The 27,814-nt window shown below is 40.6% G+C and overlaps 1 protein-coding gene across 2 annotated transcripts in view; it reads left to right on the plus strand.

Annotated features, from left to right (window-relative positions):
* The window catches only part of LOC105892262 (transmembrane protein 164), a 33,151-nt gene extending 11,541 nt beyond the window's left edge, over nt 1-21,610 (plus strand). The window contains exons 2-6 of one of the 2 annotated variants that reach the window (XM_031585693.2): nt 594-643; nt 8,559-8,625; nt 11,955-12,033; nt 18,119-18,219; nt 20,726-21,610. In XM_031585693.2, coding sequence (XP_031441553.1) covers nt 594-643; nt 8,559-8,625; nt 11,955-12,033; nt 18,119-18,219; nt 20,726-20,932 — 504 coding nt within the window. In that variant the 3' untranslated portion in view covers nt 20,933-21,610. The remainder of the gene's footprint in view (nt 1-593; nt 644-8,558; nt 8,626-11,954; nt 12,034-18,118; nt 18,220-20,725) is intronic. The other variant, XM_012818509.3, reaches the window with a different exon arrangement.
* The last annotated feature ends 6,204 nt before the right edge of the window (nt 21,611-27,814 follow it).

Consider the following 27,814-nt stretch of genomic DNA (forward strand, 5'->3'; position numbering starts at 1 on the left):
CACCCACGATCAGAGTGGTCAGTGCGGTGTTGGGAATCACCCACGATCAGAGTGCAAAGTGGGAGTCACCCACGATCAGAGTGCTCAGTGGGAATCACCCACGATCAGAGTGGTCAGTGTTGGGAATCACCCACGATCAGAGTGCTCAGTGCGATGTTGGCATCAGGCAAGAGCTACTGCTTTTTAGGCCTTGTGTCTTTGCTAGCTCACTGCCTACACCTACCCATCCCCACCACCCTGTCATTCATTCATTCTACCCCACTCATTAAACATCTACATACTCTGTGCAGGCCTATTTACCCAGAATGTAAATAATTGCCACCAGCTCTCTCCCCATTTGATCCACTATTCATTTTGTACGTATCATGTACATACCATCTTTGTTTGTATGTATTGTGTGCATTTGCCACATGTATGCTAGCATGCTTATCCTGATACGTGTATGAATTCATCTGCCATGTTTTTCCCCTCCCTCCCTCCCTCTCTCCTCCCTTCCCTTCTGATCTATCGTTAAAAAGAGCACAGTGTCTGCTCTTTCCCATTGGATCTTTTGCCACATATTTAAAACTTCATCTCTGCTCTTCATTCCACAGATCTTCCTCCTAGCCTGTCCACCTTGTAAAACAGCCATGATAGTTTTCAGGTCAGTATCATCCAGTCATTCCTATGTTCTTTTGTATAGAAAAAACCTTTTGAAATCTTTGAATACCATTAAGTGTAATACTTAACTTTAAATCTGCAGTGTTTAAAGTTGTGTTATTATTATTTTCTCTTCATTTACATTGTTGTGAAGGTATAGAACACAAATCTAGTTAGAACAACAGATTTAGATATGTGATTTATGAATACAAATAGGCTTATGCCACGTCAGCCTGGGGGTTTAGCAGTCCTTTTTTATTTCCATAGTGTTTTGATGGGCAGTTGAAGAATATTTAAAAATAACTGCACACATAAATTAAAACATTTAAATTTAAAATTAATTTAAAAATCGAATTAATTAATAAATCAATAAAAATCGAATTATTGCGCATCCTGTCAGCTTAGGATAAATGAATCAAGAGTTGAATCAGAAGTAGCATTTCTTCATCACAGATAATTTGAACATTGAGAATGAATTCTATTAACAAAGGCAAATTCTACATCCGCTCCGCATACATCGGGGAAAACGGCTCTTTTTTGCAACTTGCGCTTTAGCGTTAGCCCGGTCAACCACATCATATCGGAACTTTATACTCGCTGATATATGGATCTTCTTGTTCCATCCTGACTGGTCTGTCTCCTCCCTCTGGAGTGGCCCTTGTGTGGTCAAGAGGCCCTTGTGTGGTAAGCACTTTAAGGTTGAATGGGTGCCTCCTCGCTGCACTGCACTTTAAAGCCGGACCAAAACATCTGTGAATTAACAACTTCGCTAACGTGCTTTACAGATAAGCAAACCAATAGCGAGTTTAGGTAAGCAAACCAACAACGGGGGAAAAAACGTGTATCTTCGTTTTGTCAGGTGGCATGATGGCATAAATTATGTGGTTTAGTAAACCTAGCAAGCTAACCAGCGAACTGCTAGTGTCTATACTGCTAGTAAAGAAAGGTTGAAATGTTGTCAGAGCTGGGTTAACCCCAAATTTCCCTGCCCCTTCCAGTATTCATCTACTTCCATCTCTGACAATCACCAACTTAATGCAACACCAGAAGTAACCAAGATCACATGCAGAGCTGGTTTCATCCCAGCAGAGTTACACAAGTTCAACCTTTTCCACGGCTACACTGTTCAACATTCCCAATATAAGACCATAAGAACCCCACATTCCTGCCAAATTTGGAAAATTTAGTTGTAACTGTGTGCCAGCCACAAGACTCTCTGCGGATGGGGGCGCTATGGAGCCAAAGCCCCGGTCCCTGAGTAACTATACCAAGCGTTGATGTGTGTACCAAGTTCAATGATTTTTTGCCCATGGGAACCAATCTAAATTGGCCTAGTCTTGAAAAAAAGAAACGGTAAACAGTAAAAAAGACTATAAACAGTACAGTATATAAACATTAAATAGTGCCTTTGCAGCTTTTAACACAAGTTCATATTCACATCATATTAAAATGAGATCATATTACTAGCAACTACCAACTTTATAGATGTAGTAGTAGTCTTTTATTGTTACAGCACAAGCACACAAGTATACAAGTACCAGCAACATAGCCTTTCGCATAGTAAACTAGCGAAAATGGCAATCCACCCCTCCATACATATACACATACATCTGACAAGGGGGTAGACAGGACGGGAAGACAAGGTTAAGGGAAGAATTGCAGCATAACATGAGGAAAGGGAGCAGAGAAAAAAAGGCGACCCCCAGACTATGCTCCTAGAGGAGTACAGTGTGGGAGCAGGAAAAAAACACCTCAGCACATAAGCACATACATTTTACAACATGACAAAACTCAAGACTTGCAACGGGGAGGGGGAGGGAGGGGGGGGATGGAGGCAAGCCAGCGCAAAGAAGCAGCCATCTGGTCCAACAGCCATGTTAGGCGCTGGTCACAGACCCGCCTGTCACACTGGGGGTACGAAGCAGGCGAAGGCGTGGGATGGGGGTCATGGGGTGGTGAATGAATGCATATCTGTAATATGTACGTGTGTATGTATGCATGTAGAAAGTTCGTGTATGAGTAGGCCTGGATTGTCGCCTTCCCCTAGGCCCAATCAGACAGATTCTCAGTTCGCAAGATTGTCGTTGCTATGGAGACAGCCTTGAAAAGGTCCTGGACAGAGACAACAATCCACAGGTGTCTGTGGAAAGGGGGAAGGGAATGCAAGAGAGTCTCACTGCAGCGATCTTCAGGAGAGTTGTTGTTCCAGCAACGGCCTTGGCCAAGGCCCGTGCTGGTGGAGGGGGCCGAAAGCAGATAAGATTGGGGTTGTTTGGTCTTGGGAGTAGGCGCCAATGGTTCACTAAGCTAGAGATAAGTATAGGTCATAACTTGTGTGAGACCTTGCGTGTTTTATAAACCTCTTTTGGAGGTTCGAGCCCTAGCATCCCGTTAAATAGGCTACAGTTAGGTGAGAAGGTACACACACCTGTTGCTTTCTCATTATGGAAGACTGAGTGTGAATGCAAATGAGTTTTATCCCATGTTTGCCTTGTTTTATTAGGCTCGGGCCTAATCAAATCGTAGACTCTCCCCACCACCACATTTTTCAGCTAGAAATGCCACCATATGAATTATCTATTTAATCACAATCCAACATCTTTATACCTGCTTTACACCTTTTCTCAGTGTTGTACAACTTACCATTCCAATTTGCTGCCGATGGCCCAATTCCCCAAATAGCCCCGGAGCAAAAACGCATATGTCGTGTGTGTGTGTGTGTGTGTGTGTGTCATTCAAGCAGAAGACCTACTTCACACTACTTGGCACATGTGCATGTTGTGTGAGCACCAGAGAGATATCGAGCACACCAGTTACAGGGCTTGTCATTGTTGGCAGCTAGCTAGCTAATTCACTAAGGAAAGACTTGAAGGCTATGGATATAAGAAGCTTTTTCAAAAAATGTAGTTATGCACTGCAAAATATGTTAAATTCCTTGTGCAATTGGTTGGGGACTTCCCACAGCGGCCAATCGCCTCACTATCGTAAGTACGAGTTCACTTCTGTCCCGTCGTTTGAAACAAACCTTTTAGCTCCGGCATTGATCTCCCATTATTTATCACTTCACGTTTCGAAGTCCAGTTTCCAGGCTCTCGCACATCCCCTTCTATGAGGCAGAGGTACTGTTTGCCTCCCCTCTGTGCTTTTTCCAGACTAAATAGGTTCTACACATACGTGAAATACATGACCTATTCTATGGATAGAAAGGACATATAATAAAAGTGTCTTCAAATATTACAGTGGTGACAAACAATGAGAAGGCAAAAGGCATGCGCTCAACCCAGTCTGTGAGGGATTGCACAATCTGAGATGAGGCGCAGCTCTGGCAGCGGCCAGACCTCTCGTGTCTCCTCTCTGTTTGAACAGGACACGCGCAAATTCAGCGATTTTGCTTGGTTATGCTTAAAATGATTGGAATCATACAGAAATTACATTTATAGCACAGATCAGTAGAGAAATATTTATATTTATTTTATTTTATCATTATTTGTGCTATTGTACTATTTTTGTGTTGTCAAAGTCAGTTTTATTGGCACAAACGACACAGCAACACACACGTGCATTTTAGGGTGGCGACACGGGACACACACACACACACACACGCATCCCGAGGTTGCAGTGAATTTTTCCTCTGCATTTTTCCCATCCTGGACTGTCCTTCCTCCAGAACCCCAGGAGCAGTGGGCAGCCTTTATGGCGCCCGGGGACCAAGTCAAGTGATCCGTCTGTCTTGGTCGGGGATGGACAGGAGAGTGTTCTGTTCTTCTGCATGTTTTTCTGTTGGGGTTCTTAGTGGAGGAAACCTCTTGTGAACACGGGGAGAACATGCAAACTCCACACAGAAAGGCCCGGGAGATAGTCCACCTGAGCACTGAAGGCCTGGGGGCATGTCTTGATATACATATATATATATATATATAAATAAATATATTAAGAGTTCAACAAAGTGCGGTGCGATAGATTAAAGTACCTCCCTGAGGAACAATAAATACAGTAAAAGTACTTCCCTGAGGTGCTTTACAAAAAATACAGTAACAGTTTTGTTTATACTAGTGCTGTCAGTTAAACGCGTTATTAACGGCGTTAACGCAAACCCATTTTAACGCCGTCATTTTTTGGATTGCGAGATGAACGCAATATATATATATATATATATATATATATATATATTTTTTAGATTAACGTTCTTTTTGGCCTCGCAAACTGTGTTGTAGGCTAACGTTACGGTTTGAGTGAATGGTGAGCGCGATACGGCGAAATGAATCATAAAAAGCTTCTGAATGGAAAGTTTACTTTTAAAAGTTGTGTTGTGCAAAAGAAGCGAGCTTCACTGTTGTCTGAAAATGTCAACAGGCAGCTGGCTGAAAGCAAAGAAGTAGTAGGCTTTTATTGGTAACCTAACTGTTACGGTTCATTGTTTCTGAAATAATAGGCTTGACTGCTATGTTCCCAGCAAACTTGAAAAAAAGAAAATATTAAGCCACTATAGGCTGAGTCCTTGTTTATCTGAAATGTGCACTTTATAATTGTATTTTATTTTGTACATTTGGCAATGTTGGTTTTTAATAAAATAAAACATTTGTATATAGCAAGCCAATCTTTTCCATGTTGATAAGGGCATTAAAATAAAAATAAAATGATGGAAAAAATAAATAAATGAAGGGACATTTAGAATAGATACAAATTTGCGATTAATCGCGATTAAGTTTGAGTTAACTATGACATAAATGCGATTAATCGCGATTAAATATTTTAACCGTTTGACAGCACTAGTTTATACATGTGTAAGGTGACTGAGATATGTGACTTGCAGTCAGTAAAGTGATTAGTGTATTAATATGGCACAATGAAATTCTATGTTTGGTACATTTCTGTTTTTAATAATAATAATAATTTATTTTATTTGTAATGCACTCTTCATTCAAAAGAATCTCAGAGTGCCAATGTTCTGATGGGCGTCGGGAAAAAACTGTCTTTTAGACGCGTGGTCCTTGCTCTAGAGGACCTGTACCATCTGCCCTCGGGCAGGAGAGTAAACAAGTGGTGGCCTGGGTGAGAGAAGTCTTTCAAGATGTTATTGGCCGAGGGCAGGAGAGTAAACAAGTGGTGGCCTGGGTGAGAGGAGTCTTTCAAGATGTTATTGGCAGAGGGCAGGAGAGTAAACAGGTGGTGGCCTGGGTGAGAGAAGTCTTTAGAGATGTTATTGGCCGAGGGCAGGAGAGTAAACAGGTGGTGGCCTGGGTGAGAGAAGTCTTTAGAGATGTTATTGGCCGAGGGCAGGAGAGTAAACAGGTGGTGGCCTGGGTGAGAGAAGTCTTTAGAGATGTTATTGGCCGAGGGCAGGAGAGTAAACAAGTGGTGGCCTGGGTGAGAGAAGTCTTTAGAGATGTTATTGGCTGTGCCGAGGTAGCAGGAGCGGGCAATGATTTGTTTGGGCTGAGTTGGTGACCCTTTGGAGGGCTCGCTTGTCTGCCGCAGTGCAACCGGAGTACCACACCGAGATGCAGTAGGTTAGTACACTTTCGATAGTGGTGCGGTAGAAGGCCACCATCAGTTTGCACTCTAGGTTGTTTTTCCTGAGTACTCTCAGGAAGTGTAGTCGCTGCTGTGCCTTTTTGACTGTCTCTGAGGTGTTGGCAGACCATGAGAGGTCATCTGATAAGTGGGCTCCTAGGAACTTGAAGGTGTGGACCCTCTCCACACAGTCCCCGTTGATGTAGTAGGGCCGGATCTGCACTTTGCCTTCTGTAGTCCAGAATGAATTATTTTGTTTTTGTGGTGTTCAGTGACAGATCAGTGTCAGTTTCTGTACTTCATCTCTGTACGCTGATTCGTCGTCTCCCGAGATGAGTCCGATCACAGTGGTGTTATCAGCAAATTTGATGATGGTGTTGGTGGGATGGGTCGGAGTACAGTCATTAATGTACAAGGAGTATAGTAGTGGGCTCCGATAGGAATCGGAAACCAGTTTTAACATTAGATGCGACTACATTGGTGGTGCACAGACCCCTGGATCGGTCGACACAGATGATATGCCTTATTCGCCAGTTATGAATAAAAGCATACCATTTGTGTTTGAGTTATTGGATACAGTGTTTTGCATGGTGAGAACCATAGATAGTTTGCCCACATATAAAGTAGCTAGCCTAAATGCTACCTACCCCTACCCCATACCCTGGAGATTACATGGCATGGACACCCCAACCAGTCAATGTCTGTGTATCCAATAACAAATTAAGTAAACTACACAAGTGCAACAGTGCAATAACCCATGAGATGTATTACTAGGTTTTGTTAGCTTGCAAACCAACAGCAGCTGCCTGTCTTGTCTTCTCAACAACAGCATGCTAACATTAGCTCCCCAGTGTACTCCAAACCAGACACATTATGCCAAGCCTAAAATTACTAAAAACTATTAAAGTAGATTCTACTAGTTCAAGATTTGGGAAGACATCAGTTGCGAAAAAGCTTTCAAGTTAAAATGCAATTATGTTGTCATTTAAACACGTCGAACTTGCTCAGACTAACACTGAGACGAGCATGACTTTGCTTCTAACCAGAGTCTGTAACTTTAGCTCTTTGGTCACATGCCATAAAGTGGCTCGCAATGAGTGATGTCACCACCTCCACACTTACTCTATCTCTTTAAATCGAACTCTTTAAAACTAACCAACAGCCTTAAAAATCCTATTTGTATGGTGCAATATGTCTAAAACAGAACTGAAATCCCCAGGAAAAACATGTAAACTCTATAAAAATGAGAATTTTGGTCCAAAGCTTTATAGCACCCCCTAGCAAACCCGGAAGTTCTCCCCCTATTAGACATTCTCTGACACTACTCTATCTCCAGTCGTCGAAGATGCAACAATCTTTTGCATTACCGGTTAAACTTGAGTGTGCTGCTAAACACAAACATGTTTTGTCATGTTTTCAGTCTATGCGCCGTAACCATCTAACACATACAACAGGTAATGTTACAGAAGGCAGCTAATATTTGCTTCTTAGGCTGCAACATATGTTATTAGCAAGGTTGTGTGCTAACTTATCTGTTAACTGGGGACACAGGCTGATATTGCATGACGTACAACCCTCCAGACCAACCCTGGACAGCAGATCATAGATTCTTTTCATCTTATCAAAGTTGCTTTTGGAGTAGTGTGCACATGCAGGACAGGCTACGGAGGAACTGTTGTGATTGACTTTAGCTCGTTAGATATAACTATTGATTTTGTTTTCAGTGTTAGAGGGGCTTTGCAGTGCACTGAAGGACTCATATTGTATCATCTTTCTCGCCCTAGTTAACGTGAAGTGAGACACCTGTGTGATACAGACTTCAGTTTATATTTGTAATGCTAAAGTGTTTGTTCACACTGTGTTTTTTTTTTTTTTTGTCTAACTGTGTCAATTGGAAAATAAATAAACACAATGACATGTGAAAATGATAGGCTACGTTTGTCTTCCATTTTTTCCCCGCGCCGTAAAGTAACAAAAATACTTGGGATTGCCTGGTCTTTTATGAAATATTTGAAGGTAAGCAATGCCACTTTTATAGAATTGGCTTATTTTAATTTATAAAGGAAAATGAATGTCTACATTAACCAATTGTTAAGAGCTGCATCAGATTGCATTGACACATTGCATCAAATCAAATCACACCAAATAGTTTCACGCTAAATAGTATTGTCCCTGAATCGTAACCCATGCATCTAGATACGTTTTCCCTGACCACAATCTATACTCAATACCCCAAAAACAGGATTTTAGAAATGTTTGATTTATTTCTTATGTATAGTCACATTTTTCCTACAATTTAGCATTCCCAAAGGATATCCCATTTTCTTAAATGCATTCTTTGGAAATCTTTAGTACATCTTGTACGTTTTTAATAATAAGATCTCTGGAATTTACCCTTTTTGCAGACTACAGGTCCACATGCTTAATGGAGCCCTGCTTGCCCTTGTCTTTCCAGTGGTGAACACCAGGCTGGTGAGTCGAAACCTGTCTCTACATGTACTTGAGCCAGTTAGATCCATAAGAATCCTCTCCGTAAACACGTTCAGTTTCAGATGTTCAGAATATAACTGACATTTTTGAAGTTTGGTTTTAGGGATCAAAATGAAATTCATATTTTTTATCATATAAGTCTTCTATTAAGTCATTACAGTTTGTGCTAAATTCTTGATTTGTGATTTTGTTTTTCTAATGTTTGGTTTTCAAACAGGATGGTGGAGTATCTCTGCATATTTTTAATTTTTTTGTATCACCCCTCAAAGCTGACTATAAAATTTGAGTAGAAAATTGCAAAACTGGAGAAATGGCAAAAATACTCCTTTACTACATCAAGAAGTATCGTACAAGTTGCAGCAATAGGTGCATAGGTGAAATGAACATGAGCTTAAAACTTGAAACTCGATTGAAAGTGCATCTTGAAAGAGCAGCTTGAGAGCAGCCCTGGCTTTTGGCTCTTTGTCTCCCAAATGTTGTATGGAAACTCAGTATGACTGTGGTTCTGCCCCCTCTACCAATCAAGCTGTCACATGTGTCCTTAATCTCTGATGACACATCATGGTCATGTTATGATTTAGTACAGTACATTTATTACATATTGGAGTACATCTATTACATTATTGTGTGGTCAGTTCTCTGGCAGCTGCTTTTTTATAAGCTGAAGCTGTTTGATAGTCTTTTTAGAAAGTGAAAAGTGAAAAGACCATTCCAGTAGTCATAGAGATAAAGGCATGAATGACTTCTATGTTTTGACATAAGGCCTCTTATGTTAAATTTGGCCATGTTTTTGAGATGGTAAATAGCTGATCTATTTATTGCCTTCACAAGTCTCTCCTCACTTTTGTCCTTTGGTTAATGCATTGAGAAAACATTCGGAGGGACTATAGTTGCTAGGTGAGAGGGCTAGGTAAATGTCGGTGTCATCAGCATAGCTATGATAACAAGTCTTATTGTCTTTAATGATTTGCCCAAGTGGGAGCTTATAAAAGTTGAATAATAAAGGCCCCATGATCGATCCCTGGGGGACACCACTGGTCAAGGATGTTGAGGTTTAGTTTCCAATGGCAACAAAAAAGCTCTTGTCTTGAAAGTATGATCTAAGCCTGTGATAAGGTGAAGTCCCTCCCCCTTCTCACTGTGGCCCAAGAGGGGAGAAGGGCTGGACTACCCCACCAGAATGGTTGGGTCTGGGTTCCCCCACATCGGTGGCAGGGGTCCAATTGGGACTGATTGGGCCAATTTAGCCCCATGGGCTGCCTTATTAAAAGGTGCACCTCATTGTTGAGGGGGGGAGATAACTGGACAGGCTGGAGAGCAAGAGACTGGCAAATAGACCAAGCTCTAAAGCTAGTTGCGTAGCTACAGATTTGTGCCTAGTCTTCTTGTGGTTTGTTCAATTTGTTTATATGTTTTGGGGTTGTGATTACCCTGTGTAAATAAATATAGCTATTTTTATAAGAAAGCCACTGTCTCCTGTGCTGTGCTTGCTTCCTACCTGAAACCCCATTCCAGCAGCCTAAATCCCACATCGTGAGATGGCTGGCTCGGGCCATTTTCACAAAGCCACTTGATAAGTAATCCAAGAAAATCCAACCCGGTGCCCCGGTCTGTGTAGTAATATGTTATGATTAACAGTGTCAAAGACTGCACTAAGGTGCAATAACACTAGAATTGATGTTTTGCCTGTAACAGTATTGAGGTGTATGTCATTTAAAACCTTAAGGAGATCTGTTTAAGTGTTATGATTATCATAGAAATCTGACCGAAAGATATTAAAATAGCCATTTGACCTTATGAAGGCGGTTAGTTGAAAACTATTGAGCTAAAACTTTACGTTTGGCATTGGACAAAACTAAATAGCCATTGATTTAAAAAAAGCATTTTCCAGTGCGGTATTTTGTTTACTCTGCAAGTCTGTTTTTTTATGTCAACTTACTCTCTCTATTTTGGCGTAGAAGGGGTGGTGTTTGGAGGGGCAAGAAATACATGTTTTGCATAGATCCTGTGGGCAATGCATCTCTGAATGTGGGCATGTCCGGGGAAAAGAAGACAAAATCCCAAAGAAGCCATAGCCAGGCCATGCAGTTCAAGGGAGACGTCTGCATCAATAATATAACACCTGATGAAAAACTACCACACTGGTCACTTTAAGGATGGATTAGTGTGTCGACATTGTGTGAAAGATTGCCTTAAATTTTATGCTAAATGCCCTTTACTCATCTATCTAGTATAGGCTATCATTAGCTTGTTATGGACTATCTAACGTTACAAGGTTATGCCTTAACTGGAGTACATTTCTGTACCTGGTTTCATCAAAACAGTGACAACTAGACATTATTTAGCAATAGTTTAAAGTATATCAATGGCAGAAACAGTGTTTCGGGGCACTTTAAATTTACAATGGCCAGATCAATATTACTATACCATTGTCATCCTCTTTATTAGCCAACTGCTTGCTATAAGCTGCTAAGGGAAGAAAAGTCATGCTTTAACCCACAATGCCATAGAAGTTGGCTCAAATTGTTGAAGACTTGAAAACCAAGCCGTGTCTATGGACCGCTCAAGAAAGCTTGGGATGCCGCCAGTGGGCGATGCCCCATTAAAAAGAACTAAGTTCTAAACTCAGGCGTCTCAACTGCTTTTGAGGATATCTGAATCATAGCCATGGAAAGAGACATGATCTGATTGTATTGTTAGATAAAAAAAAAAACTCAGTCGTTTTTTGTCTCTATAAAAGATAGATAGATAGATAGATAGATGGATACTTTATTGATCCCGAGGGAAATTTAGATCGAAGTGGACAGTGTCTGTCTGTGGAATTCCCGACCCGCACATATAGCTTGACGCTCAGAACACACAGAAATCATCAAATAAGGCCAGACCCTTGACTGTTGTAGAGGCATTAAGATCCTTCGTGATGACATTGTGATGGCATTGCTTTCATTCTTTTCTGGATACACTGGGTTATGGTTAGTGATCCTGTGTTGCTGCAGAGCAATCACTATGCATTTTCTTGTGGAAATGCATTTCTAGTTTTCCTTTAGGGGATTTATCAGAATCATCATCTTACTCTTATCTTCTGTTCATGGATCCCCTCCTATGGGCTCTCCTCGTAGGTAGAGGGAGTGATAATCATCTCTCTATTTTTTTTAACCTGAAACTTCTTCTTCAGACATGACTAACCTCTGTATGCTGCAAGTTGTTTTCCTTACAGTGTCTAGAACTAGGAGTTTTAAATGAAATGGACCATTGGAAAGATGTATATCATTTTGTAAAAAATGTTTTCGTTTATTTGTTTCCCTTTCCAGTTGCCCTTTGAAAAGGAGATTTACTACATCCAGCACTCCATGCTATACTTGGTCCCCATTTATCTCTTCAGGAAAGGTGGTAAGCCCAACATGTATCTGCAGAACTATATTATTTCTGTGACTGTATAATCCTTATTAACAAGTTAGACGCTTTGCCAATATATTAGATTGGATTACTGACTGAACACACAGAGCACATTCCCCAAACCCGACTGACAAGCCTAGCAATATATTGTTGTTGTCCAGTTGCTTCTTATAGTGCTTACATAGCAAAGCACTGCATTTTTATCAGGTATCTTATTATTATTATTATTAATAATAATAATAATAATAATAATAATAATAATAATAATAATATGCAATATTCCTGTAAGTGTGTGTGTATATATATATATATATATATATATATATTAATAATAATATTAATAATAATAATAAGATATATGGCTCCAATTAATGTAGGTACATTACCTGTGGACAGGCGCCAAATAAATGTGGGTCCAGTTGTGCATTAGCGGTAATACTCCCCTCATGAGAGCCGGCTGTCTGGACAACGGCACAAATCCAATGTTCATTTCACCCGACTGGATAGGCATAAACTATTCAACACAACAGCAATTCCGTTAAATAGAACGCATTCCCATAGTGGTCAAAATGAAAGCTCAGTCACAAATCAGTCTCATTCATCAGTCTCATAAAATATACTAAACTATCAATTTGGAACTCTGATTAACAATTAAAGTCATCAGTACACAAAATGACCAATCAATAGCTATGAAAGGTTGAAGATCTGTTCTGAATAGTAGAGGTTGGCAGCACTCCCTCTTGTGCAACCAATATATACGTATAATCAAAAGCATTTATTGACAAAATGATCCAAATGAAAACACACGGTATGTAATCTAACTAGATGGACCTAACAAATGAATGAAAGGGGAGTGTGTATGTGTGTAAGAGAGAGCGAGTGTGCGGTGCTGCCTAAGGTGAAAATATTTTTGTGTTCTTGACACCTGGGCCTTTTTACTGCCACGGCCCAAAACTCCCTCCCTCCGTCTTTGTCGTTATCACCTTCCAATCTCGCATTTTCTTTCCCTCCACACTCTATACAGTCTCTCTTTCACTAAATACTCTCTTTCAATCTAGCTTTCTCAATGTACAGTGAAGCCGGAAAGTCTGCACACCCCTTTCACCTTCTCCACGTTTTATTACGTGACAGGATTCTACTGCAATAGATTGAGTTCAACACCTGCCTATATAAGGTCCCACAGTTGACAGTGCATGTCAGAGCAAACTCATTTTTAACTGATTTACTGTGTGTGTGTGTGTGGGGGGGTGGGGTTATTTCCCCCCTCAGCTCTATATATATCCCTTCCTCTGCTGAACTATTTTTATCTCCGGTGGGGACAAAATGTATATCCCCTAGTGATTACTATCTCACCGATACTGAAAATAAATCTGGCCCTAAGCGGCGATGAAGGGTTCTAGCACCTGTGTATAAGCAGAACACATCTCTCGGACTGAGACAGATACATTTAGCACCTGTGTATAAGCAGAAGACATCTCTGGGACTGAGACAGATACATTTAGCAACTGATTTACACTTGCTCAGATCAGGTTCATATCAGCCAATTCAGACACCCAAACAATTGATGGGATATGCATATATGCACGATTGAGTACAGTATTAAGGCAGTGAAAACTGCTAAGAGGTCATTTGTCAGTGTTTTCACCAGTCAGTATGGGTTTATAACAGGTAAGTGTATCTGTACACTACACTTCCACAAATCAGAGGGGTTACTTTGAAGCAATTCTAATAGGTTAGACAGTTTATTGGTTAATAGAGCAATTTAGGTGATCCCTTATCATAGAGGCTGATATGGGAATATACCAGGTGTGGGCAGTATTTCTAATACATGTATGTAAAAGATGTATTTGAAATAAGGAATAGTATTTTGTCATTTGTATTTGATGGGCCTTATAAAATGGTTATGTAATTTGTATCAACATTGTATAGTGTTCAGTATTTTTACATGCTGTACTCATTAATTAATAATTATTTCAGTATATTTTGAGAATGGAGGAAGAGATGTGAAGAACCAGTACAGATACATTTTGGAGGATGTAGTTTGTGGTGTTGGTAAACTGTTTTGAATTAAACACAAAGGTGTTCCTGTTTTTGAGCCTGTGGTCTGTGGTCAAAATTGAAACAAGTGTAAGTAGGCCTACATTCCCATATAATTTAACAGCGCTTCAAACTGCAGCCTCCAAAATGAACACACAGAATCAACAGCTCTCCAAATACTGAATACAGTAACCTTCATGACACTATGATTTATAGCATTACTGGTGCATTAGTTTTAGGCCAGTGTTCCTAACAACCAAGTGTATAATAACATTTGAAGTGTTACGGGCCAAAGTGCTCTTTTGACTGGTAGAAGGACGTAGACCTACTGAGATACAGGGGAAACACCGAAATGTAGATAATGTTTTTATCAGCCAAAGGCAGTATTGTAGTGTTTATATCTAGTTATATAGTTACAATAGTGCAAAAGAAAGACATTTTTAGCATTTAGCCCATAGCATTTTTCATTTAAACTGACCTTTTTTAAAAACAGCATGATAACGAGAAGCTTCAGTTATTTTAAACAAACCCTGAATTGTATTGGTCTACTTCATGTCTTTGTCTATCTAGGTCAGTCTTGTCTGCAATTTCCAGACAGACTTGGCCACCATTCCACAGCTGTTCAAATCCACTATGGCATGAGATAATCTATCCCTGCTCACGAACTGTGAGATTTTTAGATAATGACCGCCGGACTATACATTATCCCGCTTATTATACGGTCACTTGCCAAAACGGTAGAAGACATTCCTCCAAAATACCTCTTTTTAATGATTTTGTTGCCCTTTCGTGATTTCCGCTAAGAAAAAAATAGTTCTTCACGCAAATAGAACTTTTAAATTTCAGGTGTTGCGTAGCAACCCATTACTTGCTGACTTCAAATTACAATGAGTCTGTTACGTTAAATGACGGGACTACTTGCGAAATGATATGAAAGATGTGAATTAGAAGCACAAAACCTGTTGCCAATGACAGCGGTCAATATCTTTTCGCAGCAGTGAATATCAAGAAATTACGGACCTGCGAACGTTGGGGTGGCCCATTCAAATCAACGGAACTTTTTGGAACATTCTGAAGAGCCGTATAATAATTCATGATAATTCAAACATATGAAGGTACTTTCAGTTTTGTCTGGTCATTTATTTTTCGTTCATAAATCTCATTTTAAATTGTAGGTAACGTATTCCAAGTTGAGCATGCCTCCACGTTGGGTGCTCCTGTTTCCCCACGTATAGGTCATTTATTCTAACTTTGTTGTTGTTTAAACATTCATACAGATGCTCTTCATTTGAGCCCTCAGGGTTTGACTGTGTAAGGTTGTAACACACAGATATGTTTGCAAGTTTGTTCAATTCTTAACAAACTATATCACTTGCTGTGTAATTCTTCCTCAACTCTCTGGAAGTAATATGACTAATTTGTACTTGAATTTCAGAGGTACCCAAATTCATCCTTTCCCCATGGCTCAACTGTTCAACATATCAAAAATCCCTTTCCTATATAAAGTCAAAACACCTGTGACTTCATATACACCAAATCTGATATCAATCTGATAAACTGTATAGGAGCACTATAGTTGAGATCAAAGAAAAAGAAACACACACTCTGTTGACAAATGGTGGCACTACACCAGAAGGTGACTTATGATGGCATTATGGTGGCATGTGAATATCATCATAATATCATAGCCCATAACCTGTGCAGTTTGAGCTGTATCTAGCAATGCATGGGGACGTTATGACCCATTTGCTGCTTGCATGGCAAGACATATATTTATATTATATATTATATATTAAATTATATATATTTATATATTATATTTATATATAATTCATCACTTCACCATTTCAACACCTTCCAAGGCATCACAAATCCCTTGCCGATTCAAAATCAGCAACATCTTGACATGACGTGTACCACACCTGACATGAATCCGAGGAACCGTCTAGGTGAACCTCAAAATGTAACACGTCAAAACACACAAAACCTTAAACAACTCAATTTCTGTTGGCGGTGGCTAATGCAATGTACATACAAAAGTTGTTCATCTTGGGGAGCCTCACATTTCGGCCAAATTTGTGTAGGTGAAACTATATGCCAGCCACAAGACTCCCGACATATGGGGGTCTTATGGAGACCCTAGGCCACACCCTGGACACAGTCTCTGTCCCTGTGTAACTTTCGCGAGCATTGTTCAATTTGTTTTTGCCCATGGGAACCACCTCTAATTTGGAGTATAATAATAATAATAATAATAATAATAATAATAATCCTTACGGAAACAATAGGGCCTTGCACCAATAGGGCATCAATTCGTCTTGGGAATGACCTGCAGAGTCCTGCACAGTGGCCAGAGGGATTTTGAGGCATTCCTCTTGCAGAACAGTGGCTAGTTTACTACGTGATGCTGGTGGACACAAACATTCCCTGCCTTGCTCCTCCAAAACAGCCCAAAGTGGCTAAATAATCAAGTCAAGTCAAGTCAAAGTTTTTATTATCGCATACACCAAATTTCTTCAGCGCAGCGAAATTCTTACGACTTGGCAGCCAACATCTACGCAGTAGACGGCATACAACAGGTAACAAAAATAACATATACCAAAATAACATATATCAGAAATAACATATAACATATAACAAGTAACAACAGTTTGAAATACAAGAAGGGCAGTTTCTAGGGTGGGGAATATTAAATTAAATAAGATTAAAAAAAATATGTGATACTGTATATGTAATATTCAGATCTAGTGACTGCAGGCCATGGGACTTCACTTCATGTTCATCAAACCACTCTGTCACCAGTCCTGCTGTGTGTATCGGTGCATTATCACCCTGATACAGGGTACAATGTTTGAACCATTGGGTGTCAGTGATGCGCATATCTACTAGTGGTTCTAGTAGCCATGATATTGCAGCCCAAACCATCACTGAATTCTGTGTGAATACTACTGATCGCTAGTCAAATGAAAGAAAAATGAAAAGGTTTGACTGCAGCATATTGGATTTTACAGGATCCTCACATAAAAAAAATCCTAGAAATATTACAGCTGAGAATGTGACTACAGGAGCTTCTGTTGTTAGGATAGAGGGCAACTCCCAAGCTGACTTAAATGATGTGATGAACAAGTTGGCATTAACAAATAACAAGGACAACTCAAATGGCAAAAGATGACTTTTAACACATTAGTGTGAAAAATGGGGTGGAGTTTAAATTTAAAACTAACCGAATGTCTGAGATTTGACTGGTAGAAGGACGTAGACCTACTGAGATACAGGGGAAACACCTAAATGTAGATAATGTTTTTATCAGCCAAAGGCAGTATTGTAGTGTTTATATCTAGTTATATAGTTACTATAGTGCAAAAGAAAGACATTTTTAGCATTTAGCCCATAGCATTTTTCATTTAAACTGACCTTTTTTAAAAACATGTCTGAGATTTGCTGTTACCAAATCGGTAAGCTTGATTTAGTCAAATTGCAGTCTGGCCAGCTTCCTGCTTAATAAATTTGCAGAGCGCAAAAAGTAAGCACTCAGATCAGGCAGTTCAGCCAACTCTAGTAGAGAAAAAAACTTGCAATGCACACCTGGCCTTTATGTTAGCCATTTAAGCCAACGCATGCTTTATCAGCTGCAAGAAATAGTCTAACATCCCCCCCCGGTCTGTAATTATTTTATCTACCAGCTACTTTGGCATTTAAAATACTTCACTTTAAACCATTCTAAACGTATTGCATGCTACCATTGGGCGAGGAGCGCCTCTCACTCACAGCGTGCTCGACTGTTGATCATAAGAGTGAGCTACAACCATCGAGTTGGATAATGTGGTTATTAACAAGTTTGTGGGAATGAAATGTCGCAAGGTGAATTGGACTGGGTTAATGTTGTCTCAGAGTTATAGGCCTATAGCACGGTCACTTCGAATATACAATTTATTGTAATTTTAAGTTTTAAGTACACTACACAAACAGATTGCATTTCAATTTTTGATGACTTCACAAAAAAGATTCCTACTCACTCTTTCGTTCTGTTTTCCCATGACAGGTGTGTACACACCTGAACCACTTGGGGATATGTGGTGGGCTCTACTATCAACTGGCATCTTGTTCCTCTATCACTTTGTGTTTCTGCAAGGCCTTGGCATGGTAAGGTCTCCCTAAACTGTTACTAAGTCCTCTCATAGGGACAGATAATAGTTTACAATTACAATTTTAAAACATCAAAATATGCATGAACATGATGTGAGGTAAAATCTGGACATAAGTTTAGTGGTCTATCATGAATTTGCTTCAAGTTAATGAACAATTACTACAATGTGGCGAACGTTTTTATGAATAGCCTGTTATACCTGATAGAAATTTGTCTCAACCAGTGCCAACAAATAACATATGAAATGAATGTGCTGATTTGCGAAATTTAGAAAGTTATTTATTCCACGTGTGTAGTTTGTGGTTGTGTCATTAATTGTAAGAGATGTTGATCATAATCATCTTCCCTCAAATTATTGCTTATGCACAAATGTGTGGTTACACAACTTTAGGATGTAAATGGTATTACATTGAATTCAATAATCAACAAAATAATCTTGAATTTCTGATAATAACATAAGCACTATTAACATTATTTTGAAATAGTTTTAGTAACAATACAGGAACCCTTAGGGACCCAACCTAGAGTGTTCTTTTGTGTGCCTATTTAGGTCTTTCCATTTAGTTCCCAGAAAGTTTTTAGGACCTTTAATAACATTACAGGAACCTTTAGGGCTTCGGTTCCCAAACTGGGGTTCCCGAAGTGGTTCAGGGGGTACGCGGGGAGAAAATTTCCGCGGACGGAAAAACGGACGGAATTCGCGGAATGTACCCTTTGAAACAGAATTGCAACTTTCAGACAGAAATATCATTTTTTGTGCATCAAAATCGCCCAAATTCCCCTGTATTTTGCCCTGCAAGGCTGTATTTCTTTCTAATAAACACAACAACGATCGCAACGATGAACAAGCATTAATTAAAAAACAAAACCACTGAGAAAATGTCAAGTCTGTGCTGAACTCCGCTCCGGCCACGCCCCCCTGTTCAACGGTCGACACACACACCTCCGCTACAGCCTGTAAAATTAATTTGCTCATCTTCCCAATCGCCTGCAAATAAAGTTTTTTTTAGTCTTATGTTCTGTTGATGGCTGGCAAACAACAACCTTAGAAGGTTTGGGTCACTTGTGGCACATATTATTCACTCATTTTAAGCCATCAATCTACCTCTGGGTGAACAAAATGAAGCCAAAACGGTGAAAAGGAAAACTTTTTTTTTTTTTAAACGGAGGGGGGGGGGGGGTTAGGTGTACGTAGCTGGAGATTGAATGTCTGAAGGGGTGGGTACGGGACTGTAAAAAGTTTGGGAACCACTGCTTTAGGGGACCAACCTGGAATTTATGTTCCTTACCATGGTGTCTGTTCACTATACAAATCTAGCCAATTGCTAACTGGATATTTCATAGCCCTATATGGTCTTGAAGGCAGTCAAGGCATGCAATAAAACATACATATGGTAATGCAAGACATTTTCAATAAATAATACAGTCATCCAAGCTTTTACATCTTGCAGGCAGGCTTCTAATGTACAAGGTGCTCAGGTGGGCTATCTCCCGGGCCTTTCTGTGTGGAGTTTGCATGTTCTCCCCGTGTTCACAAGGGGTTTCCTCCACTAAGAACCCCAACAGAAAAACATGCAAAAAGAACAGAACACATCACACCAAAGATGGACAGTTCACTTCACTTGGTCCCCGGGTGCTTACAAGCTGCCCACTGCTCCTGGGGGGTCCTGGGTCCTCAGGCCTGTGTGTGTGTGTGTGTGTGTGTGTGTGTGTGTGTGTGTGTGTGTCCTGTGTCGCCTCCATATATTCACGTGTGTGTCTCACAGTGTGTCGTGTGCCAATAAAACCTGACTATTATTATTTTTATTAAAAACTAGGATAGAGTGCATACAAATAAATAAATAAATAATAATAATTAAAATTAACATAAAAACAGTGATAGAGTGCATAAAGATTTAAGATTAAAACAAATTGAATACAAAAAATGCATAACATAAGATAGAAAATAAAACTCTGCAGAGATATATTTCATCTAACCCCTTAATATCACGTTATATCACGATGAAGATCAGAGTAGAACACATTAAATAAAAAATGTATATAATAAAAATGTAATTATCTTCAGACTGTTTAGAAACAATGTATATGTAATAAAAGGATGGTCATGTGTACTATGGGGGAAAGCTACCCCACCCGCCACAGATTCAACATTCACGATCATCTCATCCTTATTCAAAAACGTTTTCATTCTACAATTTTCTGTAGCCTTAGATGAGACATAAAACTTGACATTGGGATGTTGTTTCTTATTAGGGTTACACCTGACCGCACAACTTCTCACCATTTTTGCCATTACTAAGGATTTGTTGATATGTGATGATTAGCTCTAAGGCACTGTTGCATGGAATATTGGAACTTGACAGAAATCTGGACTGGAGGAATTTAGTGTACAATTTACTATAGTCTGTTGGACTTCAACCATATTTCTTTCTAACTATTCACTAATGCAGTTGTGCACTGTCTTCTTTCTCTCTCCAACTCCTTCCCTGCCCCTGTTCACAGATGACTGAAGTCAACTTGAACAACATGCTCTGCCCAGCTGTGTCAGACCCTTTCTACGGGCCATGGTACAGAGTTTGGGCCACTGGGCATCAGACCCTTCTGACTTTGGTTCACGGCAAGGTGCTCACATTGTTTGCTCAGCACACAGCCCCCATGTGTCGTTACTTCATGGACAGCACCTGCCCTCGCAGCAAGAAGGTTGTTTGAGCACCCCTGTCAACACATGTTCTTCATCCCTAAATCACATGTAATCTATACCTTTTAACCCATAGACTGAACATGTTCCTAGATGTCATATCATGTTTTATTGAGCAGGTCCTTTTTTACATAACAGCTGGAATTAAAAGAAAATAGGCAAATGTCTGTTTCTGGGAGTTTGTGCTCCACTGATGGTACAAAGCTTGCCAAATACATTTAGTCTTTTTCATACATTCTTTTGAAGTTCAAGTTGTGAACTCTTTTGTTCCGTTATCTTCTTGTTGCCTTTATTAAGAGCAGTTCTGGCTTGGTCATGTGTAGAGGCTCATTATGTTGACTGATCATGGTTACAATCATTTACAAGTGTGCGGTTTTTGTGCAACTTTTATTTTTTCCTCAAATGAACAGTTGTTACTTGTTTTTTAAAACATGTTTATCTGTTTTATATTGTTCATGATAACAAACGCCTACAGAAATTGTGGTAAAGGTATCGCAAAAGTGAATTTCAAAAAATTATTTTTTTATTTCATGACGAGTGTAAAATGTGTCAGATTCCTGGGTTCTTTGAGGTGAGCCCTGGGCACTTGTGTGAGTGTCAGTAGCATGTTCATCTTGAATATACCATGAACTGCACTGCTTACAACTGAACACATCAGTGGGAAAAAATAAAGTTGTGTTTGGAATGTTTGTGTTCTGTATTAATGTTAAATTACTCTTTTTAATTGGCCTTAGGACATGTCATTATGCAATTAAAAATAATTACTATTATTAAGAGTTGCCAAGTTGTGACGTTTTAAGGGGCTTGGTGTTCAAAACCATGTGATATCTGGTCATGGTTCTCCCTGTCCAATACTACTCTTCCCAAAAGACAGCCTCTGACCTCCTTGTTTTCTCATGAATTCCAAGCAAACCATTTGAAGGTGTTACATGTCGTGCCTCTGCCTTCCGATCCTATCCTTCTGCATGGGTGTTTTGATGCTGGTTTAATTTGCAATATTTTTCAAGTATAATGAACATAGATGCCATTATTGGATACATCATTTCATTTAAGTTAGGGCAACTAGAAACTAACGGTAGTGTAGAGAAGGGAGAGTATAGTCACCCCACCCAGACTTGAACTGGGTCTACAGGGTGCCAAACATACACTCTGACCGCAACGCCAAAGAGCCAGGCTCGTTGGTATGGCAGTCAGAGCACATACTCATGTGTAGTGAAGGCACATCGTCACACTGGCCTCATCTTCACGCACACAGGCAGTCCTCTCCCATCCACCAACCGTACCTCTCCTATCCAGAGCGCCCCACACACAAGTGCTTCACCCATCTATGGGGCTTCCCTCCCCTTCTGGAGTCTCGCCACACGAGTGGCGGGACCAGTTGGCCACCCCGTTCTGGCTCCACCTCCTCCTCCTGCTCCTGTTCTCTCCCTGCTCCTCCTGCTGCTCCTCCTCCTGCTCCTCCTCCTCCTGCTCCTGCTCCACCTCCTGCTGCTGCTCCAGCTGAGCCGCCAGTAGGCCCTCTCCTGCCGGTGCCGGTCTCCTTTCAGCTTGCTTCCACCCAGTGTCTCCACCCTAGCTTACCATCCCACCGCTGCCACCAAATGTGAGAACGACCCGAGCCGGCCATCTCAAAATGTGGGATGTAGGCTGCTGGAATGTGGAGACAGTGGCTTTCTTATAAAAATAGCCATATATTTATTAACACAGGGTAATCACAACCCCAAAACATATAAACAAATTAAACAAACCAGGGTACTCACAACAGGTTTATGTCTATGTGCCTGCCCCAGCTTTCTTCCAGGCTGTTCAGTCTGTCTCTCCCTCAACAATGAGGTGCACCTTTTAACAAGGCAGTCCAGGGGCTAAATTGGCCCAATCAGTCCCAATTGGACCCATCCCAGTCCAGCCCTTTTACCCTCATGGGCCACTGTGAAAAGGTGAAGTCCTTGGGGTTGTGATTACCCTGGTTTTGTTTATATGCTTTGGGGTTTAAAGTACCCTGGTTTGTTTATTTTGTTTATATATTAAACTTTATTACAGGCTCAAGGCCCACATGGAAGATGCACAATACATATAATCAATAAATTACATATAAATACATACAATCATAAATACATATAAATATACAAGGAAAGAAGGGCTAAAAAGGCACTCATGCCAGTGTTCCCAGATCTTAGATGTGTACTTGACAGAGCTGCGGCCAGGGTCTGTCATCAGATCAATTTTTAAATTTGTAGAGCAGTCTAGCCGACTCATAAACTTAAAAGTAAGGTTCCTCAGCAAGGCCATGAAGGTGGTTAGACCCATATTACAGAACAGCTGACTGGCTCTAGTACTCCTGGGTTTCTTCAGGAATATCCTAAGACAGTCATTATAGGCTACTTTCAATTTACGCAAGCTCTCCTTGTAATTCACCCAGAGTGGAGCTGTATAGAGAGGGGTGCAGTGGGCTCTAAACAAATTAATTTTAACATCATACTGTATGTACAGTGGTGGAATTTTCTAACCAACATGTTAGCTTGGACATAGAGCAATCTCCTCTGTCTGAACATGTCGGCATCATCTTCCAACGTGTCTGTGATAATGTGCCCTAAGTATTTGGTACTATTGGACACCCCCAGAGCTTGCCCAGAAAGATGAGGCAGGGAACTTAATATCCATGTCCTCCTTAGTTCTACAGACCATTACCACAATCTTTTTGGCATTATATTTAACATCAAAATCGACCCCATAATTAGTGCAGATGTTAAGCAGCTGTTGAAACCCACCTGTACTCAGGGATAGTAAAGCTAGGTCGTCTGCATACATAAAGTGGTTGACCAGGGAATCACCTATTAGATTAGATTAGATTAGATTCAACTTTATTGTCATTGCACAGAGTACAAGTACTGAGGCAACGAAATGCAGTTAGCATCTAACCAGAAGTGCAAAATCAGAAGAGTGCAGAGTATGTGCAAAGTGGTAATATAAAAATAGATAAATAGAATATATACAGTATGGTATAAGACATAAGTAATATGAACAGTAAGCAGCAATAGTGGTGGTTAGTGCAGATGTGATATAGATATATGATATAGATATACAGTATGTAAAGTACAGGTGAAGTACAGGTGAAAGTGGCAGTAGAAGTTATAAATGAGGTAGGAGACATAAGATATAAGTACGGTGAATATGGATATGGACAACAATTTTAAATAAATAGATATAAACAAATGAACAGTTTTAGTGCAAATGTTCAGTGGCTAGGGGAGGTGTGTGGCAGTCAGGCCAGGGTAGAGAGGGGGATACAGTCACTGTAGGAAGGAATGTGAGGGGGTAGCCAGGGGGGGTCACCGTGATGCAGAGTTCAGCAGGGTGACAGCCGCAGGGAAGAAGCTGTTCCTGAGCCTGCTGGTCCGGGAACGGAGGACCCTGTAGCGCCTCCCTGAGGGGAGGAGGGCAAACAGTCTGTGGTTGGGATGGGAGCTGTCCTTCTCGATGCTGCGCACTTTCCGCAGACATCTTTTGCGCTGGACAGCCTCGATGGAGGGGAGTGGGGAACCAGTGATGCGTTGGGCAGTTTTCACTACCCTCTGGAGAGTTTTGCGGTCTGCAACAGAGCAGCTGCCATACCAGACTGAGATGCAGTTGGTGAGGATGCTCTCAATGGTGCAGCAGTAGAAGTTCACCATACATACATACTATCATACAACCTGTAAAACCCTGCTTTTAGAAACCAGTGAAAGTCAGTGACATTTCAACACAAAATAAAGTATTGACTAAGCGGAATTCTGTCTACTATCATGTGAGAAGAGAACACAATTACTTGATATCTTTAGATATTGTCTAGCCTGGTTCTGCACGCCTATTTCTACAATTTTTGCTCAAATTGTGAATGTCTGGTTCTACTTGGCTAGCATTTCACCAAGCCGTTAACTTTTGGCCACAACCTTTTGGCTCACCTATAGACCACACAAAGTACAAAACGGTTGTTCCGAATATTAAACTGAGAAATATGTTAGCATTGCCAGCATTTCCCAGTTTGTTGACAGTTCTGACTATAGGCGCCCTCAGCAGGCTGTCAATCCCTCTCCTCCAAAAGTGCACACTGTACATTTAATGATTTAACTTAATTCAATGGAATCCACGAGAAGCAGTTCAACATGCACAAGGCGCATTACAGCATAGTAGAGGAGAGCAAGAGGAGGAAACGAAGCGAGTAGCAGCGGCTTCTCAAGCAAAGTGATGGCAATGGATGAACTTGCATGGTGTTGAGACGAGAAAGATCATCTGGAGAGAATTTGGGCTATAACGCTAACCGTATCACATTAATTGTTGGAGCTACCTATGATGTTCTCCCAACTCTGCAGAACCTTAGTCAGTGGGTGGGTGAAGACGGAAGCTACAAGTCCTGCATTATTTCTACCCCGCTCATGATCTGTTCTAGGCTATTTACCCTGTGATGTAAATAATTGCCACCATCGACATAGTTTTCTGTTTCATTGCTCTACTTACTCTTGTAATAGTAACCTTACAGTACAAGCACACTATATACCCACTAAGCTGTTTTACAATAATTGAATGCTCTCTCCCCATCTTATCCACTATTCATTTGGTATGGATCATATACGTGTATATATACATACTGTAGGTACAATGGGTACAATTGTGCAATAAATATTAATACCGTCTTCACGAGGGCCACCATGACAACATTGGTACTATCCTGACAACAGCACCAATATATTGGTAATCTCACTCGATGGGACAGGCATCAACCATTCAACACAAAGGCAGATCAATTAAATTGAAAACATAGGGGTCACCACACAAAGTGATGAACCACAAATCAGTCTCAATGTAATATATCAGTCTCTTAACACATATTATACTATCAATATGGAACTCTGATTAATAATTAAATTAATAACTACAACCAAAGTTACCTTATTAATAGCAAGGTTGAAGGGCATTAGAGCTCTGAATAGAAGAGGTTGGCAGCATTCATTCTTGTGTAACATTAAATAGACCAGCGTATATAATCAAAGTATTTATTTACACAATGATCAGAAATAAAACACACAATATATATAATCTAACTAAATGTTACTAACTAATGAATTAAAGGGAGTGTGTGTGTGTGAACGAGAGGGAGTGTGTGTGTGTGTGAGCTTGTGTGCTCGAGTGTGCACTGTCGGGTGCGCACCAGAAAGAATGTGTATGTGTGTGTTCCTTTGTTCGGTCACTGTAGTTCCGCGTGCATGTGTATGCACGTTCGTGAACATACATGTGATATGAACAAAGGACGAGTCTATGTGAAGCGCGAAGTTTAAGTGTTCCCTTCACGTGTGTGGCTATGTCGAGGCCAATGTATGTGTACTCCATGTGATCACGGTGCCAAGTTAGAAGAGGGAAATGGTTAATGATGCATGCAAGACCCTAGGTCTCTGAGAAGCAATACTAACAAATAACCCTTGGATGGTGTGGCAAATCCAGCTACCAAATAACCCTGAATATGTAAATCACAGTCATGTTCGGTGAACAAAACAAATACATGTACAACAGCAAAGTTAAAACAGTCGTGTGCTGAGCCAGGTGGTGAGTATGCTAGGATAGCTAAATGCCCAGTTACATTGGAATTTACCAGTCTTTAGGGAAAAGGGGTTGTGCTGGCAGATTCAATGTTGATGAGGCAAAGAGAAGAGATGATGAAGATATCCGTAGATGAAGAAAGTTGTCACAGTGTAGATCGGAGGACTTTGTCACTCTGTTTGTTCCGTTTGCAGTTTGTCTTGGCGATTTCGTGCTTTGCTTCCTCCCGTCACAGAGTTAGATAGCAGGCCTTCTGGTAGCTGTTCACGCTAAACTTACTTAGTCTTGATTGGCAGTGCATTCCTGGCTCATGTTTAATCTTAAGGCTCCGTTATGCTTCTACGACTGCGTTACTGTGTGGCCACACAGTCGTGAACCGTCGGTTGGTGGGAATCTTTATATTCCTTCAACGATGAGTTGTAGAGGTGCTCATATTTCCTTACTTCTTTTGCCAAACGTTCTTCTATTTGGTCCATGGTGAAAATGTGATTGCCTGGCGCACTGCCAACACTTTTAAATATTTCAATTTTTACTTTTAAACATTTCATTTTGTTGTGAGATGAGGGAATGAAACTGGAAAAGTGAGATTTCCAAAATGATGTAGTTAGCGGACCAATCACAGCCCTGCGGTCTCCGTGCGGTCTCCGTCATCTCGACGGATAGTTACAAAATTTGGGAGGTGCACGTCAGGCCACGGAGAGGTGCTCGGAGGGGGTTCGCAACCATGCAGAGGGCTCTATGTGTCTGCGCGTAAAGGTCGACCATAAATTAGGCTTTAGGCATTCGTTGCCGTAAGACTCAGGTGAGAGTGAGGGTGAAGAAAGCAGTATGCTTTCTTCAGTGTGCTGGAGCAGAGAAGAGGACGTCTGTTCCCAGGCAAGGCCGGTGTCTGCACTCTTTGTAGTGCGGCGTAGAAAGATGTTCACCGGTCAACGCTGGTGGAGAGAGTCCAACTCCAGGAGTGAGGGATACAAAAAGAAGAAAGTCTGTGGGTACGTGACTTTTGTCCAGTTCAGGGGGCATGGTCAGAGTGGCATCAGGTTACAGTAGACTAAACTAGTAGAGTAGGCAGACTGTTTACGTAGGTTACAGTATACCAAACTAGTAGAGTAGGCAGACTGATTGTCACTTCAGATAATCACCTTACAAACGAACAAATGTAAATGTAAAGATTTTAAAGATTTTTTTCGAAGTCAGTTGCATTCCATATCATTTTAAAACAATCTGATAGCGTATTTTGACTGAGAACATGTGGATATTGAACGTGGCCACCAAAATTGTGATTTAGCCTTCTTTGATTTTTGTAGACCATGTAGACTATG

The sequence above is a fragment of the Clupea harengus genome, chromosome 19, assembly GCF_900700415.2.
Source record: "Clupea harengus chromosome 19, Ch_v2.0.2, whole genome shotgun sequence".
In the NCBI taxonomy this organism is placed as follows: Eukaryota; Metazoa; Chordata; class Actinopteri; order Clupeiformes; family Clupeidae; genus Clupea; species Clupea harengus.